The sequence below is a fragment of the Hyperolius riggenbachi genome, chromosome 12 (genome assembly GCF_040937935.1).
Source record: "Hyperolius riggenbachi isolate aHypRig1 chromosome 12, aHypRig1.pri, whole genome shotgun sequence".
NCBI classification, from domain to species: Eukaryota; Metazoa; Chordata; class Amphibia; order Anura; family Hyperoliidae; genus Hyperolius; species Hyperolius riggenbachi.
The window spans coordinates 14,238,046-14,257,923 of NC_090657.1; the positions used below are offsets into that span (position 1 = coordinate 14,238,046).

The following is a 19,878-nucleotide window of genomic DNA, read 5'->3' on the forward strand; positions in this document are numbered from 1 at the left end:
ATACATATGTGCAGCTCACTAGGGTCAGTCTATCCAGTACCATCATGTTTCTGATTGGTGAGCGCAATACATATGTGCAGCTCACTAGGGTTGGTCTATCCAGTACCATCATGTCTCTGATTGGTGAGGACAGTACATATGTGCAGCTCACTAGGGTCAGTCTATCCAGTACCACTATGTCTCTGGTGAGCGCAATACATATGTGCAGCTCACTAGGGTCAGTCTATCCAGTACCACTATGTCTCTGGTGAGCGCAATACATATGTGCAGCTCACTAGGGTCAGTCTATCCAGTACCACCATGTCTCTAATTGGTGAGCGCAATACATATGTGCAGCTCACTAGGGTCAGTCTATCCAGTACCACCATGTCTCTGATTGGTGAGCGCATTACATATGTGCAGCTCACTAGGGTCAGTCTATCCAGTACCACCATGTCTCTGATTGGTGAGCACAATACATATGTGCAGCTCACTAGTGTCAGTCTATCCAGTACCACTATGTCTCTGATTGGTGAGGGCAATACATATGTGCAGCTCACTAGGGTCTGTCTATCCAGTACCACCATGTCTCTGATTGGTGAGCGCAATACATATGTGCAGCTCACTAGGGTCAGTCTATCCAGTACCACCATGTCTCTGATTGGTGAGCGCAATACATATGTGCAGCTCACTAGTGTCAGTCTATCCAGTACCACCATGTCTCTGATTGGTGAGCGCAATACATATGTGCAGCTCACTAGGGTCAGTCTATCCAGTACCACCATGTCTCTGATTGGTGAGCGCAATACATATGTGCAGCTCACTAGTGTCAGTCTATCCAGTACCACCATGTCTCTGATTGGTGAGCGCAATACATATGTGCAGCTCACTAGGGTCAGTCTATCCAGTACCACCATGTCTCTGATTGGTGAGCGCAATACATATGTGCAGCTCACTAGTGTCAGTCTATCCAGTACCACCATGTCTCTGATTGGTGAGGGCAATACATATGTGCAGCTCACTAGGGTCAGTCTTTCCAGTACCATCATGTCTCTGATTGGTGAGCGCAATACATATGTGCAGCTCACTAGGGTCTGTCTATCCAGTACCACCATGTCTCTGATGGGTGAGCACAATACATATGTGCAGCTCACTAGGGTCAGTCTATCCAGTACCACCATGCCTCTGATTGGTGAGCGCAGTACATATGTGCAGCTCACTAGGGTCAGTCTTTCCAGTACCATCATGTCTCTGATGGGTGAGCACATTACATATGTGCAGCTCACTAGGGTCAGTCTATCCAGTACCACCATGCCTCTGATTGGTGAGCGCAGTACATATGTGCAGCTCACTAGGGTCAGTCTTTCCAGTACCATCATGTCTCTGATTGGTGAGCGCAATACATATGTGCAGCTCACTAGGGTCTGTCTATCCAGTACCACCATGTCTCTGATTGGTGAGCGCAATACATATGTGCAGCTCACTAGGGTCAGTCTATCCAGTACCACCATGTCTCTGATTGGTGAGCGCAATACATATGTGCAGCTCACTAGAGTCAGTCTATCCAGTACCACCATGTCTCTGATTGGTGGGGGCAATACATATGTGCAGCTCACTAGGGTCAGTCTATTCAGTACCACCATGTCTCTGATTGGTGAGTGCAATACATATGTGCAGCTCACTAGGGTCAGTCTTTCCAGTACCATCATGTCTCTGATTGGTGAGCGCAATACATATGTGCAGCTCACTAGGGTCTGTCTATCCAGTACCATCATGTCTCTGATTGGTGAGTGCAATACATATGTGCAGCTCACTAGGGTCAGTCTATCCAGTACCATCATGTCTCTGATTGGTGAGCGCAGTACATATGTGCAGCTCACTAGGGTCAGTCTATCCAGTACCATCATGTCTCTGATTGGTGAGCGCAATACATATGTGCAGCTCACTAGGGTCAGTCTATCCAGTACCATCATGTCTCTGATTGATGAGCGCAATACATATGTGCAGCTCACTAGAGTCAGTCTATCCAGTACCACCATGTCTCTGATTGGTGAGCGCAATACATATGTGCAGCTCACTAGGGTCAGTCTATCCAGTACCACCATGTCTCTGATTGGTGAGCGCAATACATATGTGCAGCTCACTAGGGTCTGTCTATCCAGTACCACCATGTCTCTGATTGGTGAGCGCAGTACATATGTGCAGCTCACTAGGGTCAGTCTATCCAGTACCATCATGTCTCTGATTGGTGAGCGCAATACATATGTGCAGCTCACTAGAGTCAGTCTATCCAGTACCACCATGTCTCTGATTGGTGAGCGCAATACATATGTGCAGCTCACTAGGGTCAGTCTATCCAGTACCATCATGTCCCTGATTGGTGAGCGCAGTACATATGTGCAGCTCACTAGGGTCAGTCTATCCAGTACCATCATGTTTCTGATTGGTGGGGGCAGTACATATGTGCAGCTCACTAGGGTCAGTCTATCCAGTACCATCATGTCTCTGATTGATGAGCGCAATACATATGTGCAGCTCACTAGGGTCTGTCTATCCAGTACCACCATGTCTCTGATTGGTGAGCGCAATACATATGTGCAGCTCACTAGGGTCAGTCTATCCAGTACCACCATGTCTCTGATTGGTGAGGGCAGTACATATGTGCAGCTCACTAGAGTCAGTCTATCCAGTACCACCATGTCTCTGATTGGTGAGGGCAATACATATGTGCAGCTCACTAGGGTCAGTCTATCCAGTACCATCATGTCTCTGATTGGTGAGCGCAATACATATGTGCAGCTCACTAGGGTCAGTCTATCCAGTACCACCATGTCTCTGATTGGTGAGCGCAATACATATGTGCAGCTCACTAGGGTCTGTCTATCCAGTACCACCATGTCTCTGATTGGTGAGCGCAGTACATATGTGCAGCTCACTAGGGTCAGTCTATCCAGTACCATCATGTCTCTGATTGGTGAGCGCAATACATATGTGCAGCTCACTAGAGTCAGTCTATCCAGTACCACCATGTCTCTGATTGGTGAGCGCAATACATATGTGCAGCTCACTAGGGTCAGTCTATCCAGTACCATCATGTCCCTGATTGGTGAGCGCAGTACATATGTGCAGCTCACTAGGGTCAGTCTATCCAGTACCATCATGTTTCTGATTGGTGGGGGCAGTACATATGTGCAGCTCACTAGGGTCAGTCTATCCAGTACCATCATGTCTCTGATTGATGAGCGCAATACATATGTGCAGCTCACTAGGGTCTGTCTATCCAGTACCACCATGTCTCTGATTGGTGAGCGCAATACATATGTGCAGCTCACTAGGGTCAGTCTATCCAGTACCACCATGTCTCTGATTGGTGAGGGCAGTACATATGTGCAGCTCACTAGAGTCAGTCTATCCAGTACCACCATGTCTCTGATTGGTGAGGGCAATACATATGTGCAGCTCACTAGGGTCAGTCTATCCAGTACCATCATGTCTCTGATTGGTGAGCGCATTACATATGTGCAGCTCACTAGGGTCAGTCTATCCAGTACCATCATGTCTCTGATTGGTGAGCGCAATACATATGTGCAGCTCACTAGGGTCTGTCTATCCAGTACCACCATGTCTCTGATGGGTGAGCACATTACATATGTGCAGCTCACTAGGGTCAGTCTATCCAGTACCACCATGCCTCTGATTGGTGAGCGCAGTACATATGTGCAGCTCACTAGGGTCAGTCTTTCCAGTACCATCATGTCTCTGATTGGTGAGCGCAATACATATGTGCAGCTCACTAGGGTCTGTCTATCCAGTACCACCATGTCTCTGATTGGTGAGCGCATTACATATGTGCAGCTCACTAGGGTCAGTCTATCCAGTACCATCATGTCTCTGATTGGTGAGCGCAATACATATGTGCAGCTCACTAGGGTCTGTCTATCCAGTACCACCATGTCTCTGATGGGTGAGCACAATACATATGTGCAGCTCACTAGGGTCAGTCTTTCCAGTACCATCATGTCTCTGATTGGTGAGCGCAATACATATGTGCAGCTCACTAGGGTCTGTCTATCCAGTACCACCATGTCTCTGATTGGTGAGCGCAATACATATGTGCAGCTCACTAGGGTCAGTCTATCCAGTACCACCATGTCTCTGATTGGTGAGCGCAATACATATGTGCAGCTCACTAGGGTCAATCTATCCAGTACCACCATGCCTCTGATTGGTGAGCCAAATACATATGTACAGCTCACTAGGGTCTTTCTATCCAGTACCACCATGCCTCTGATTGGTGAGGGCAATACATATGTGCAGCTTACTAGGGTCTTTCTATCCAGTACCACCATGCCTCTGATTGGTGAGTGCAATACATATGTGTAGCTCACTAGGGTCAGTCTATCCAGTACCACCATGCCTCTGATTGGTGAGCCAAATACATATGTGCAGCTCACTAGGGTCTTTCTATCCAGTACCATCATGTCTCTGATTGGTGAGCGCAATACATATGTGCAGCTCACTAGGGTCAGTCTATCCAGTACCACCATGTTTCTGATTGGTGAGCGCAATACATATGTGCAGCCCACTAGGGTCAGGCTATCTAGTACCATCATGTCTCTGATTGGTGAGCGCAATACATATGTGCAGCTCACTAGGGTCTGTCTATCCAGTACCACCATGTCTCTGGTGAGCGCATTACATATGTGCAGCTCACTAGGGTCTTTCTATCCAGTACCATCATGTCTCTGATTGGTGAGCGCAATACATATGTGCAGCCCACTAGGGTCAGGCTATCTAGTACCATCATGTCTCTGATTGGTGAGCGCAATACATATGTGCAGCTCACTAGGGTCAGTCTATCCAGTACCACCATGTCTCTAAATGATAAGCGCAATACATATGTGCAGCTTACTAGGGTCAGTCTATCCAGTACCACCATGTCTCTGATTGGTGAGCGCATTACATATGTGCAGCTCACTAGGGTCGGTCTATCCAGTACCACCATGTCTCTGATTGGTGAGCGCAATACATATGTGCAGCTCACTAGGGTCAGTCTATCCAGTACCACCATGCCTCTGATTGGTGAGCCAAATACATATGTACAGCTCACTAGGGTCTTTCTATCCAGTACCACCATGTCTCTGATTGGTGAGGGCAATACATATGTGCAGCTTTCTAGGGTCAGTCTATCCAGTACCATCATGTCTTTGATTGGTGAGGGCAATACATATGTGCAGCTTACTAGGGTCAGTCTATCCAGTACCACCATGTCTGTGATTGGTGAGCGCAATACATATGTGCAGCTTTCTAGGGTCAGTCTATCCAGTACCATCATGTCTTTGATTGGTGAGGGCAATACATATGTGCAGCTTTCTAGGGTCAGTCTATCCAGTACCATCATGTCTTTGATTGGTGAGGGCAATACATATGTGCAGCTTACTAGGGTCAGTCTATCCAGTACCACCATGTCTCTGATTGGTGAGGGCAATACATATGTGCAGCTTTCTAGGGTCAGTCTATCCAGTACCATCATGTCTTTGATTGGTGAGGGCAATACATATGTGCAGCTCACTAGGGTCAGTCTATCCAGTACCACCATGTCTGTGATTGGTGAGCGCAATACATATGTGCAGCTCACTAGGGTCAGTCTATCCAGTACCACCATGCCTCTGATTGGTGAGCGCAATACATATGTGCAGCTCACTAGGGTCAGTCTATCCAGTACCATCATGTCTCTGATTGGTGAGGGCAATACATATGTGCAGCTTACTAGGGTCAGTCTATCCAGTACCACCATGTCTCTGATTGGTGGGGGCAGTACATATGTGCAGCTCACTAGGGTCAGTCTATCCAGTACCACCATGTCTCTGATTGGTGAGGGCAATACATATGTGCAGCTCACTAGGGTCAGTCTATCCAGTACCACCATGTCTCTGATTGGTGAGCGCAGTACATATGTGCAGCTCACTAGGGTCAGTCTATCCAGTACCACCATGTCTGTGATTGGTGAGCGCAATACATATGTGCAGCTCACTAGGGTCAGTCTATCCAGTACCATCATGTCTCTGATTGGTGAGGGCAATACATATGTGCAGCTTACTAGGGTCTGTCTATCCAGTACCACCATGTCTCTGATTGGTGAGGGCAATACATATGTGCAGCTCACTAGGGTCAGTCTATCCAGTACCACCATGTCTCTGATTGGTGAGCGCAGTACATATGTGCAGCTCACTAGGGTCAGTCTATCCAGTACCACCATGTCTGTGATTGGTGAGCGCAATACATATGTGCAGCTCACTAGGGTCAGTCTATCCAGTACCACCATGCCTCTGATTGGTGAGGGCATTACATATGTGCAGCTTACTAGGGTCAGTCTATCCAGTACCACCATGTCTGTGATTGGTGAGCGCAATACATATGTGCAGCTCACTAGGGTCAGTCTATCCAGTACCACCATGCCTCTGATTGGTGAGCGCAATACATATGTGCAGCTCACTAGGGTCAGTCTATCCAGTACCACCATGTCTCTGATTGGTGGGGGCAGTACATATGTGCAGCTCACTAGGGTCAGTCTATCCAGTACCACCATGTCTCTGATTGGTGAGCGCAATACATATGTGCAGCTCACTAGGGTCAGTCTATCCAGTACCATCATGTCTCTGATTGGTGAGGGCAATACATATGTGCAGCTTACTAGGGTCTGTCTATCCAGTACCACCATGTCTCTGATTGGTGAGGGCAGTACATATGTGCAGCTCACTAGGGTCAGTCTATCCAGTACCACCATGTCTCTGATTGGTGAGCGCAGTACATATGTGCAGCTCACTAGGGTCAGTCTATCCAGTACCACCATGTCTGTGATTGGTGAGCGCAATACATATGTGCAGCTCACTAGGGTCAGTCTATCCAGTACCACCATGCCTCTGATTGGTGAGGGCATTACATATGTGCAGCTTACTAGGGTCAGTCTATCCAGTACCACCATGTCTGTGATTGGTGAGCGCAATACATATGTGCAGCTCACTAGGGTCAGTCTATCCAGTACCACCATGCCTCTGATTGGTGAGCGCAATACATATGTGCAGCTCACTAGGGTCAGTCTATCCAGTACCACCATGTCTCTGATTGGTGGGGGCAGTACATATGTGCAGCTCACTAGGGTCAGTCTATCCAGTACCACCATGTCTCTGATTGGTGAGGGCAATACATATGTGCAGCTCACTAGGGTCAGTCTATCCAGTACCACCATGTCTCTGATTGGTGAGCGCAGTACATATGTGCAGCCCACTAGGGTCTGTCTATCCAGTACCACCATGTCTCTGATTGGTGAGTGCAGTACATATGTGCAGCTCACTAGGGTCAGTCTATCCAGTACCACCATGCCTCTGATTGGTGAGCCAAATACATATGTGCAGCTCACTAGGGTCAGTCTATCCAGTACCACCATGTCTCTGATTGGTGAGCGCAGTACATATGTGCAGCCCACTAGGGTCTGTCTATCCAGTACCACCATGTCTCTGATTGGTGAGTGCAGTACATATGTGCAGCTCACTAGGGTCGGTCTATCCAGTACCATCATGTCTCTGATTGGTGAGCGCAATACATATGTACAGCTCACTAGGGTCTTTCTATCCAGTACCACCATGTCTCTGATTGGTGAGGGCAGTACGTATGTGCAGCTCACTAGGGTCAGTCTATCCAGTACCACCATGCCTCTGATTGATGAGCGCAGTACATATGTGCAGCTCACTAGGGTCAGTCTATCCAGTACCACCATGTCTCTGATTGGTGAGCGCAGTACATATGTGCAGCCCACTAGGGTCAGTCTATCCAGTACCACCATGCCTCTGATTGGTGAGCGCAGTACATATGTGCAGCTCACTAGGGTCAGTCTATCCAGTACCACCATGTCTCTGATTGGTGAGCGCAGTACATATGTGCAGCTCACTAGAGTCAGTCTATCCAGTACCACCATGCCTCTGATTGGTGAGCGCAGTACATATGTGCAGCTCACTAGGGTCAGTCTATCCAGTACCACCATGTCTCTGATTGGTGAGCGCAGTACATATGTGCAGCCCACTAGGGTCAGTCTATCCAGTACCACCATGTCTCTGATTGGTGAGCGCAGTACATATGTGCAGCTCACTAGGGTCAGTCTATCCAGTACCACCATGTCTCTGATTGGTGAGCGCAGTACATATGTGCAGCTCACTAGAGTCAGTCTATCCAGTACCACCATGCCTCTGATTGGTGAGCGCAGTACATATGTGCAGCTCACTAGGGTCAGTCTATCCAGTACCACCATGTCTCTGATTGGTGAGCGCAGTACATATGTGCAGCCCACTAGGGTCAGTCTATCCAGTACCACCATGCCTCTGATTGGTGAGCGCAGTACATATGTGCAGCTCACTAGGGTCAGTCTATCCAGTACCACCATGTCTCTGATTGGTGAGCGCAGTACATATGTGCAGCCCACTAGGGTCAGTCTATCCAGTACCACCATGCCTCTGATTGGTGAGCGCAGTACATATGTGCAGCTCACTAGAGTCAGTCTATCCAGTACCACCATGTCTCTGATTGGTGGGGGCAGTACATATGTGCAGCTCACTAGGGTCAGTCTATCCAGTACCACCATGCCTCTGATTGGTGAGCGCAGTACATATGTGCAGCTCACTAGGGTCAGTCTATCCAGTACCACCATGTCTCTGATTGGTGAGCGCAGTACATATGTGCAGCCCACTAGGGTCAGTCTATCCAGTACCACCATGCCTCTGATTGGTGAGCGCAGTACATATGTGCAGCTCACTAGAGTCAGTCTATCCAGTACCACCATGTCTCTGATTGGTGAGCACATTACATATGTGCAGCCCACTAGGGTCTGTCTATCCAGTACCACCATGTCTCTGATTGGTGAGTGCAGTACATATGTGCAGCTCACTAGGGTCAGTCTATCCAGTACCACCATGTCTCTGGTGAGGGCAATACATATGTGCAGCCCACTAGGGTCTGTCTATCCAGTACCACCATGTCTCTGATTGGTGAGCGCAGTACATATGTGCAGCCCACTAGGGTCTGTCTATCCAGTACCACCATGTCTCTGATTGGTGAGCGCAATACATATGTGCAGCTCACTAGGGTCAGTCTATCCAGTACCACCATGTCTCTGATTGGTGAGCGCAGTACATATGTGCAGCCCACTAGGGTCAGTCTATCCAGTACCACCATGCCTCTGATTGGTGAGCGCAGTACATATGTGCAGCTCACTAGAGTCAGTCTATCCAGTACCACCATGTCTCTGATTGGTGGGGGCAGTACATATGTGCAGCTCACTAGGGTCAGTCTATCCAGTACCACCATGTCTCTGATTGGTGAGCGCAGTACATATGTGCAGCTCACTAGAGTCAGTCTATCCAGTACCACCATGTCTCTGATTGGTGGGGGCAGTACATATGTGCAGCTCACTAGGGTCAGTCTATCCAGTACCACCATGCCTCTGATTGGTGAGCGCAGTACATATGTGCAGCTCACTAGGGTCAGTCTATCCAGTACCACCATGTCTCTGATTGGTGAGCGCAGTACATATGTGCAGCCCACTAGGGTCAGTCTATCCAGTACCACCATGCCTCTGATTGGTGAGCGCAGTACATATGTGCAGCTCACTAGAGTCAGTCTATCCAGTACCACCATGTCTCTGATTGGTGAGCGCAGTACATATGTGCAGCCCACTAGGGTCTGTCTATCCAGTACCACCATGTCTCTGATTGGTGAGTGCAGTACATATGTGCAGCTCACTAGGGTCAGTCTATCCAGTACCACCATGTCTCTGGTGAGGGCAATACATATGTGCAGCCCACTAGGGTCTGTCTATCCAGTACCACCATGTCTCTGATTGGTGAGCGCAGTACATATGTGCAGCCCACTAGGGTCTGTCTATCCAGTACCACCATGTCTCTGATTGGTGAGCGCAATACATATGTGCAGCTCACTAGGGTCAGTCTATCCAGTACCACCATGTCTCTGATTGGTGAGCGCAGTACATATGTGCAGCCCACTAGGGTCTGTCTATCCAGTACCACCATGTCTCTGATTGGTGAGCGCAATACATATGTGCAGCCCACTAGGGTCTGTCTATCCAGTACCACCATGTCTCTGATTGGTGAGCGCAATACATATGTGCAGCTCACTAGGGTCAGTCTATCCAGTACCACCATGTCTCTGATTGGTGAGCGCAATACATATGTGCAGCTCACTAGAGTCAGTCTATCCAGTACCACGATGTCTCTGATTGGTGAGGGCAGTACATATGTGCAGCTTACTAGGGTCAATCTATCCAGTACCACCATGTCTCTGATTGGTGAGCACAATACATATGTGCAGCTCACTAGGGTCAGTCTATCCAGTACCACCATGTCTCTGATTGGTGAGCGCAATACATATGTGCAGCTCACTAGAGTCAGTCTATCCAGTACCACGATGTCTCTGATTGGTGAGGGCAGTACATATGTGCAGCTTACTAGGGTCAATCTATCCAGTACCACCATGTCTCTGACAAACAGAATCCAAACAGAGTCAGAGTGTTCAGATCTGCCTGTTTTGACTGATTTGCTCAGACCATGTGTGGTCACCTTCAATGTCAAACATACTGGAACATACGCTGCCCCTTGATTTAAGTGACACGTGCTTCAACTCTTGCTTAGTGACCTACACCCAGTGAAGGTTCTCTAATGAGAGCAGGCCTTTTAGGATAATGGGATGGAAGGATATTGGGCCAGTGTACATATGTAATATGACCTCCCTTGCATGTAGTGTTTGCAGCATTGACTATGGAGTACAAACAAGAAGGAAAAGTAGATTGTAAGTTGCGTAGAAGATAGTAGTCTTCCTTGCTGGAGACGAAGCAAAGCTGGATCAGAAACTCGATAAAATGGCCTAGGTCAGATTGCAAGCTTGCCTGAGGAGGTGCGTTTTTGGTTGCATTTGAAGATTAAGATATTAAAAGAGACCTAAACTCTTCCACAGGAGATAAGAGAAACCCTGTGTGTATTTAGAGATGACAGCCTGCCCAATTCTCCCTTATCTGCTAGTAATGAGCCACTCTAATTTGAGCTGTCATCTCTGTCTGAACTGTGCCTTATGTGCATTTAGACAGGCTATATGTAAACACAGGAGTTTAACCCTTTCTGTGCTCCCAGCAAACCAGGAAGTAACTACACTGCAGCATCCTGAAGGGGCTCTCTAAGCTGTAACAAGGACATGTTTTTCTGTAAAGGTTATTATGCTGTTGCTTATCTTTTAGAGCAGAGAGGAAGCCCTGGGTTGAGGTCCTCTTTAAGGGTTGGAGAGTGCTGACCAGCATTTTAGATGGAGTTACAGAAGAGAGGAGAGGCTAGTGAGAATGTCTGTATGGGGGAGTGGGAAGAGAGCAACAGTTGTGTGTTGGGAACGTCTGGTGGTAATTGTAGCTATGCTGATGCACTTGTAGCATCAAAACAAAAAACTGCTATGGATGATCCTTCTTGGGACTAACAGTAGTTTCTTGAAGGATTGCTTTCCAAGACTATGACCTCTTTTCATTAACCACTTAAAGGGACACTTAAGTCCCCCCCAAAAAAGCGTTTTACTCACCTGGGGCTTCCAATAGCCCCCTGCAGCTGTCCGGTGCCCTCGCCGTCTGCCTCCGATTCTCCTGGCCCCATCGGCAGCCACTTCCTGTTTCGGTGACAGGAGCTGACAGGCTGGGGACGCGAGTGATTCTTCGCGTTCCTGGCCACAATAGCGCCATCTATGCTGCTATAGCATATATCATATACCATTTAGCAGCATAGAGGGAGCTAATGTGTCTGGGAACGCGAAGAATCACTCGCGTCCCCAGCCTGTCAGCTCCTGTCACCGAAACAGGAAGTGGCTGCCGGCGGGGCCAGGAGGATCGGAGGGAGATGGCGAGGGTACCGGACAGCTGCAGGGGGCTATTGGAAGCCCCAGGTGAGTAAAACTCATTTTTTTTTGTTTGACTTAAGTGTCCCTTTAAGCCCCAGAGGTTTATACCCCACGTGAACTTAGCACCCAAATTAATTTTACTTCCTTTGCTGCTGCAATTTTTTTTTATTGATTAAAAAAGATCATTTTTTTATTTTTTTTGTATCCCCCCCCCCCCCCCAATTGGCAATAGACAAAGATACATACACTACACTAAACATACATAGACTTATGCCTATGATAGGGATTATATTGTGAGCCCCTCCGAAAGGGACAGTTAAGGGACAAGGCTATCCTCTGTGCAGCACTGCTTAAGATGTAGGCGCTATATAAATGTATTTTGTCATCTAAATAAAAAATCAGCCTGACAGCGCCAATCGCTGGCTGGCAGGCTGATTGCTGCAGCCCACTGTTTTACAGTGACGGGAGCTTGTGCGAGCTTGTGCGAGCGCGAGCTCCCGTCAAATCACGCTACTCGCAAGATGACGCCATATGTCGTCGCTGAGGAACAACAGAGCCAATCTGCCGCCGCCAATCTGCGTTAGGCGGTCGGCTAGTGGTAAACCCAAGTTTACAAGATGTGTTTAGATCTAATGAATAGAGGTCGTCCTCTCTATCGCAAATCGCATACAGTACTCAGCCTTTCTTTGGGAGGGATCTGGAAATGAACACAGCAATGTATGGTGGCGTTAGGGTGGGGAAGAGATCTTTAGTTGATAGCATAAAGGTGGGTCCACATGCACAATAATGTCGCCCGATCTTAAGATCGACAGTGAGTCCCGCTAAGTGGAGGAGCAAGTCGGGATTATGGAACGGTGCACAAATGAATGACTTCCGGCAAGTGGGATAAGCGCTAAAACCAGGCAGGGCGGGCCCGAGGCAGAGGCGAGAGAGGCTCCAGCCTCAGGGCGCAGTGTAGGCGAGTTCGAGGCGAGAGAGGCTCCAGCCTCGGCGCAGTGTAGGAGGGAACAGGGCGGGGCAGAGGCGAGAGAGGCTCTAGCCTCAGGGCGCAGTGTAGGGGGGGTGCAGAGCGGGGTCGAGGCGAGAGAGGCTGCAGCCTCAGGGCGCAGTGTAGGAGGGCACAGGGCGGGGCCGAGGCAGAGGCGAGAGAGGCTCCAGCCTCAGGGCGCAGTGTAGGAGGGCACAGGGCGGGGCCGAGGCAGAGGCGAGAGAGGCTCCAGCCTCAGGGCGCAGTGTAGGAGGGCACAGGGCGGGGCCGAGGCAGAGGCGAGAGAGGCTCTAGCCTCAGGGCACAGTGTAGGGGGGGTGCAGGGCGGGGCCGAGGCGAGAGAGGCTCCAGCCTCAGGGCGCAGTGTAGGAGGGGGGGCGGGGCAGAGGCGAGAGAGGCTCCAGCCTCAGGGCGCAGTGTAGGAGGGGGCGCACAACTCGCTCAGCTATCATTTCCCTATTGTGTTTGAAGCAGAGAGAAATAAGAAAAGGGGATACACGGCAGTGACTGCAAGCCAGATAACTAGAGATTAAGGTGTTGGGGGCCCTGGGGCACCTCTTAGTCTAATAGCAGTGTGTGACGGCTGGGGTGGGAGGGATGGAGGGGCGCACTTTGGTGTCTCAGCCTTGGGTGTCGGAGGATCTTGCCCAGCTCTGAAACCAGGTACTCCCTCTTCGCTGTCAATTAGCAGTATGTTATGCAATATTGCTAACCAATGTCCGGGGACACCTGTACACACATTAGATTTTCAGCCGAGTCATTGCAGAATTTCTTGGTGGGGATATTTCTGGCGGGTTTGTGAGGCTTTGGATTATTGAGCTGTATCTGTTATGTGGCACACAGCTGGCGGAGGGGAAAATGACAGAGAGGAGCGATATTTCATAAGCCAGAAGAGCCAAACCTAGGCGCTCATGCAGACACATAGCCGCAGTACCCATCATCCTCCTGTGCTTGACTACTTCCAGGCCTGTTCCCCTGTTTCGCTCACTCCCAGCATCCTCCTCTCTCACACTCTCTCTGTGCAGCTGTTTTGTTCAGGCTATATTTAGCTGTGTTTTTCAGCGTGCTCACAATGAAAGTGGTAAAAGGTGATTAGCACGCACCCCACAGGCTCTCTCCCTCCTCCTCTCTCCCTCCTCCTCCTCTCTCTCTTCCCACACTACCACTTTCTTCTGTATCTCCCTCTCCGAACCTGCAAACCCTCCCTCAATTCTCCCGCCTTTCTCCCCCCCTGCATCTCAGCTGCTGCTTCAGATACAAATCCACCTGTAAGCTTACAAAATAGTAGGCTTTGTGCAGTATTTTTATTTATTTCGTTTGTAGTGCAGTTCAATTAGTAGAGACCGTTTTCAGCTTTGGAGTGGTAGGTGAGCCCCTGAGGAATGTTCAACACACAACATCAAAATCTAAAAGTGACCCTTTATACAAAATTAATTTAAGAAGCAGGCTAGTTTCATGACTCATTTATTTAAAGTGTATGGAGAGTTTCCAAAGATGTCTTCACATCTGCTCCCCGGCCACCTGCACTAGCTAAATAGTCCCCACACTCACAAATAGCGCTCGCGTACCTTTTTTGTAGGCTGCACAGTGTCAGGTGCTCCTCCCCCACCCCGGTCAGTCCACTCTTTCAGAACCATTTTGGTGCCCTGTGCGGGACATACACTAATAGCACTGGTTCACATTGCAAGAGCTTTTTCTAAGCGCTTGTGATTTTAAAAGCTCCTGCAAATGTAAGATGGACAAGATGGTCACAACTTTAACCACTTGAGGACCACGGGCTTAAACTCCCCTAAAGACCAGGCCATTTTTTACAAAATGGGCCACTGCAGCTTTAAGGCAAAGCTGCAGGGCCGCACAACTCGGCACACAAATGGTTCCCCCTTCCCCCCTTTTCTCCCCACCAGCAGAGCTCTCTGTTGGTGGGGGCAGGTCACTCCCCCAATGTTTTTTTTTTGTAAATATTTATTTTTATTCCCTCCCTCTCCCCGCCAGCCAATCATCGTGGGCGGCTGTCATAGGCTTCAGCAAATCCCCGCCCCAGGACCTGACGCCAATTGCCGTTAGGCGTTCCTGGGGCTGCCGCCTTGATCACGCCCATTGGTGTTAGGGGGTATCTGTATGGCTGATATTGTGGTGAAAACCCCTCCCACAGTGTGATGTCAGGACCATGGTCCTGGCAGTTTCCTGTCTGTGAGCCTTGTTGCATTGTGGGAAATAGCAGCATTTTCCAACTGCCAAGCTAGGAATATCTCCCTCTGTGTATATGTATATCTATAAAAAAAAACTTTTCAGCCTACTGCGGTTATTGATAATCACAGTTGGTGCTGTGTGTTTTTTATTGTCTGCCAGTAGTAAACATGATTACGTGCAGGCTGCTTGTGGCTCAAACAACATGAACAAATTAGATGGTGAATATTAATCGTTTCTTGATCTGTTTTTTAAATTCTCACTTTGCAATGTAATAATTAATTTTTTCCCCTTTTTGCTAAAGTTCTTCTTTAAAACAGTAGGATTAGCCATACTATGGCAGGGAAAATAAACACATATATAAGTAGATAAATACTTGATCTACTTACATAACACACGTATTGTACTGTTCATGTTTTGATTTCAGTGAATGTTATATAGTAAATGAAGAGAATTCTGTTCCTGGTGGGAATCATGTATTTTGCCCACAGTTTAGGCTAAATCCTGATGTCATTTCTGCCCTTTACTTTTCTTCTTTTCTCCTCCAATCGCTGAGTCACCTCGGCCTTGCTTGTAAACACAAGTGAGCAGGGGATCGTGTTTCAGATAGGCAGCTAGGCAGGGAAATAAATGGAAGAGGAGGGATATATTATAGATAAAAAGAACCCCCAGCATGCAACTGTTTGGCACTGACTATTAAAGGGCCAGTGCTCCTTAAGTATGTGATAACTCCAAATCATAACAGCAGAAAAAGTTTTGCAAGTTTTGAATGCAGGATTAGCATCTTTATCACTTAATACACTCAGACCAGTTGCTGCTGAAATTTGATTTTATGGTGACAATCCCGCTTTAAAGCCCAGTTGGGAATGTAAAGCAAGTAATCCATTTCCAATTCCACCATCTTGTCTCTGTACAGGAGATGAGGAGAGAATGTCAGAGTGTTCTCCATAAACTGCTGACATTGGAAGTCCCGTGCATTTACTAGTGTCATATCTATCTGTGTGTATTTAATTGGATTTCCGTTTCATCGGTCAGCATTTTGCAGCCACTCTTCTCCGTTGTGTTGTGAGGTCACTCTGGTCCCCGGCGATGCTTCTCTAACCGTTTCCCTCTTCTCTTTCCCTAACAGTGGAGGTCACCCCTCTCATCTCTGCAGCAGTGCCCTCCTCCAGTAGCCTCCCCCCAAGTCCCGGGGAGCTGAGGCAAGAGCCACGGGCAGCCAGCGGACCTGGAGTCACCATGGACCCCGTAAGTCGGGAGCAGCAGCTCCAACAGCAGCTCCTCCTACTGAAACAGCAGCAGCAGCTCCAGAAACAGCTTCTGTTTGCCGAGTTCCAGAAGCAGCACGAGAACCTAACGAGACAACATGAGGTCCAGCTCCAGAAGCACCTCAAGGTTGGTAGAGATGTTCACCTCCACAGCACATCCTCCTTCTGCATGTCCCTCAAACAGGCTATGATAGGTTGACAATCTAATACACTTTGCCAAGGATACAGCTTATTGAGGTGTACTCAACCTGATTGCTTGCCGGTGCCAGGTCTCAAACCGGACTGCTCAAACGGTTTAGATCAACTGCAATTCAATTTTGCTGTATATTCAGGAACAAGACACTACATGTTGCGGATAAACTCCTTCATCAGGTGTCAAAGCATGATGTCAGTTGTCAACTATGATAGGTTGACAACCGACATCTACAAGAGAAATTGCCTGTGATAGCCAGTCGGACTTTGTCTTCTTCTCCACAGAACTGTCGGGGTAAAATAAACTTTAATCTTTTAGGCTCATTATACATTTGAATCCATTAGTTACAAAGTAAAGTATTACTTACAAAGTATATCTCTACTTACCTAAGAATAAATACCCTAAGGCTGCTTACACACCAAGACGTTAGTGCGCCTGTAACGCTCCCCCAACGCACAGCAATGTAACACAAGTGGGCTGTTCACACAGCCCACGTTGCGTTACATGTAACGCTGCACGTTCTCCGCAAAGTGCAGCATGCTACGGCGTTGGAGCGGCTATAGCCGCGTTAGACTGTTTGCACATGTGCAGTGGGGGGCGGAGAGGAGGCGGGGAGATGCAGCTACAGTAGCCGCGCACAACGCTACTTAATATTCACTGCACTGGCAGGCGCTGATTGGCCGGCGGGACCACGTGATGCGGAGTGTCTCGCTCCACATCACGTGAACCCGCTGGCCAATCAGCGCCACTCTGGGAGACATTATAGGAATCGAGCCGCCTAACGCGGCTCACTCTACCGTCGGCTCTTGCAGCACCATACGTTGTGTTAGGTGCACGTTATGCGACCTTAACGTGGCACCTAACACAACGTCTTGGTGTGCAAGAAGCCTAAAAGGATACCCAAAGTGACGTGTGACATGATGAGATAGACATGGGTATGTACAGTGCCTAGCATACAAATAACTAGTCTGTGTTCCTTTTTTTCTTTCTCTGCCTGAAAGAGTTAAATATTAGGTATGTAAGTGGCTGACTCAGTCCTGACTCAGACAGGAAGTGACTACAGTGTGACCCTCACTGATAAGAAATTCCAACTATAAAACACTTTCCTAGCAGAAAATGGCTTCTGAGAGCAGGAGAAGAGATAAAAAGGGTCAATAGTTCATAGATTTTAGCTCTGGCATACTTTAATGAATGTGTCATTGAGCAAAAACAATAAAACAGTTAAAACTTAAAAAGTAGATTTAAACATAAAATAAAACTGTGGAATATCTTAAAAAGTCATTTTTAGGAGAAGAAAGATAGATACAATTGTTTATTTCATTCGTTTATTTTCGCTTCGGGTGTCCTTTAAAAAGAACCTGAGGCTTCCACAGTGTCAAAAAGTAAATACTTACCTAAGAAGGGAAGCCCTTGGTTCCTCCAGAAGCTTCCCTACTATCTTTTGGTCCTCCGTCGCTACCCGGGATCCCGCTTAACTTTGAGGTTGTACTCTTCTTCTGGTACGAGCGGCTCTGGTCTTCTGCGTACTTGCAGCCATACTCGCACAGGTGCAGTACGGCCGCGCTCATGCCTGGAGAGGGGCGTGGCCCCGATGTGATTACTGACAAAGCTCTTGTCAGTCATTTTTGAGGCGGTATCACGGTCGTCATGGGGCTGACGGAAGCTCCAGGTAAGTATAAATACACCGAATTGTAAGATCTCAGGTTCTCTTTACAGCAAACCTAAAGTGGAAATAAACTGATGACAGTCCAAGTTTCAGGGCCGTTCCTCAATAGGGGCAACCAGAGCGATTTCCCCAGGGCCCCTGAGCACTGCTGGGCCCCCCAAGGTCTCCCTTCAACTATATGGTGGTCCGCTGTATAGTTTTTGTCAGCATAGCTACTCACCTGCCCAGGCCAGTGCGCTCCTCCGTTAGTCCATCATCTCCCGTCTTTATCGCCACTGGCCGCATCTTCTCAGCGACTCGGCTGCATGTTATTGTGTAATAACATGCGGCGGGTCACGGAGGAGAGCACCCCTGGAGGATGAAGACGCTTTGAGTCCTATGGGAGAAAAGCGCTATAGAAATGTTATTGTATTGTATTGTATTGTATAGTGCACGGAGTAATGGAGAAGCAAGCCGGCATGGTCAGGTGAGTCACTATGCTGCCAAAAACTCTGCAGGGGACCAGTATATAGTTGGGGGGAGACCTGGGCAGTCCCATTAGCTGATCCCGAAAGGGAAGAAGGGGGGTATTTGCTAGAAATAAAGGGACACCTACCCTGATGCCGCTTACGGGAGACCCTCTTGTCACTGGAACGGCACTGCCAGGTTTGCTAAATCACTGGTGACATCACCACGGGTGACGCTTGTAGACCTGTTAGAGATACGTTACTGCATCTGGTCCACTACACTGCTCTGGGATCTGCAAGGATTCTATGACTAATGCCTGGTACACACCATGCAACTTCCCATCAGATAGATGGGTCGATAGTTCATATCTGACAGATCAGATCGGATTTCCGAATGTTTTTATGATCACTTCTATGCAAATCGATCAGAAAAACGATCGGAAATCAGATCGGACCTGTTGGAAATTATCTATTGGACCCTTCTATCTGACGGGAAATTGCACGGTGTGTACCAGGCTTAAAGTGAACCAGAGATGAAGCACCCTCATGTATTTTACCATATATATCAGTGGGAACATCAGAGAAAACACCTACCCTTCTCTCTGTTTCATCCTTCACTGCTCAGCCTGCTTCTCATCAGCCCTGATAAAATCCCCGACTGAGCATTCAGTCTGGCTTTGCTCAGGAATCATAGCTGAGTCTGTCTTCTCGGATGTCTTTTCAAGCCCAAGCCTGCCCCCTTCTGGCTCTGCTCAGGAATCACTATAGCTGAGTCTGAATTCTCAGATGTCTTTACAAGCCTAAGCCTGCCCCCTTCTGGCTCTGCTCAGGAATCATTATAGCTGAGTCTGTCTTTTCTGATGTCTTTTTAAGCCCAAGCCTGCCCCCTTCTGGCTTTACTCAGGAATCATTATAGCTGAGTCATTATAGCAGAGCCAGAAGGGGGCAGGCTTGGGCTTGAAAAGACATCAGAGAAGACAGACTCAGCTATGATTCCTGAGCAAAGCCAGACTGAATGCTCAGTCGGGGATTTTATCAGGGCTGATTAGAAGCAAACTGAGCAGTGAAGGATGAAGCAGAGAGCAGGGTAGGTGTTTTCTCTAATGTTCCCACTGATATATAGAGTAAAATACATGAGGGTGCTTCCTCTCTGGTTCACTTTAAAGCCTTATGCACACACTAGAAGCATGGCACTGTGTACATGGCTTTTGTTA

At 48.3% G+C, this 19,878-nt stretch overlaps 1 protein-coding gene across 5 annotated transcripts in view; it reads left to right on the plus strand.

Annotated features, from left to right (window-relative positions):
* The window catches only part of HDAC5 (histone deacetylase 5), a 229,431-nt gene that overhangs the window by 138,495 nt on the left and 71,058 nt on the right, over window positions 1–19,878 (plus strand). For all 5 annotated transcript variants that reach the window (XM_068263348.1, XM_068263350.1, XM_068263349.1 and 2 more), the window contains one exon: window positions 16,221–16,486. In XM_068263348.1, the coding sequence (XP_068119449.1) occupies window positions 16,221–16,486 (266 nt within the window). The remainder of the gene's footprint in view (window positions 1–16,220; window positions 16,487–19,878) is intronic.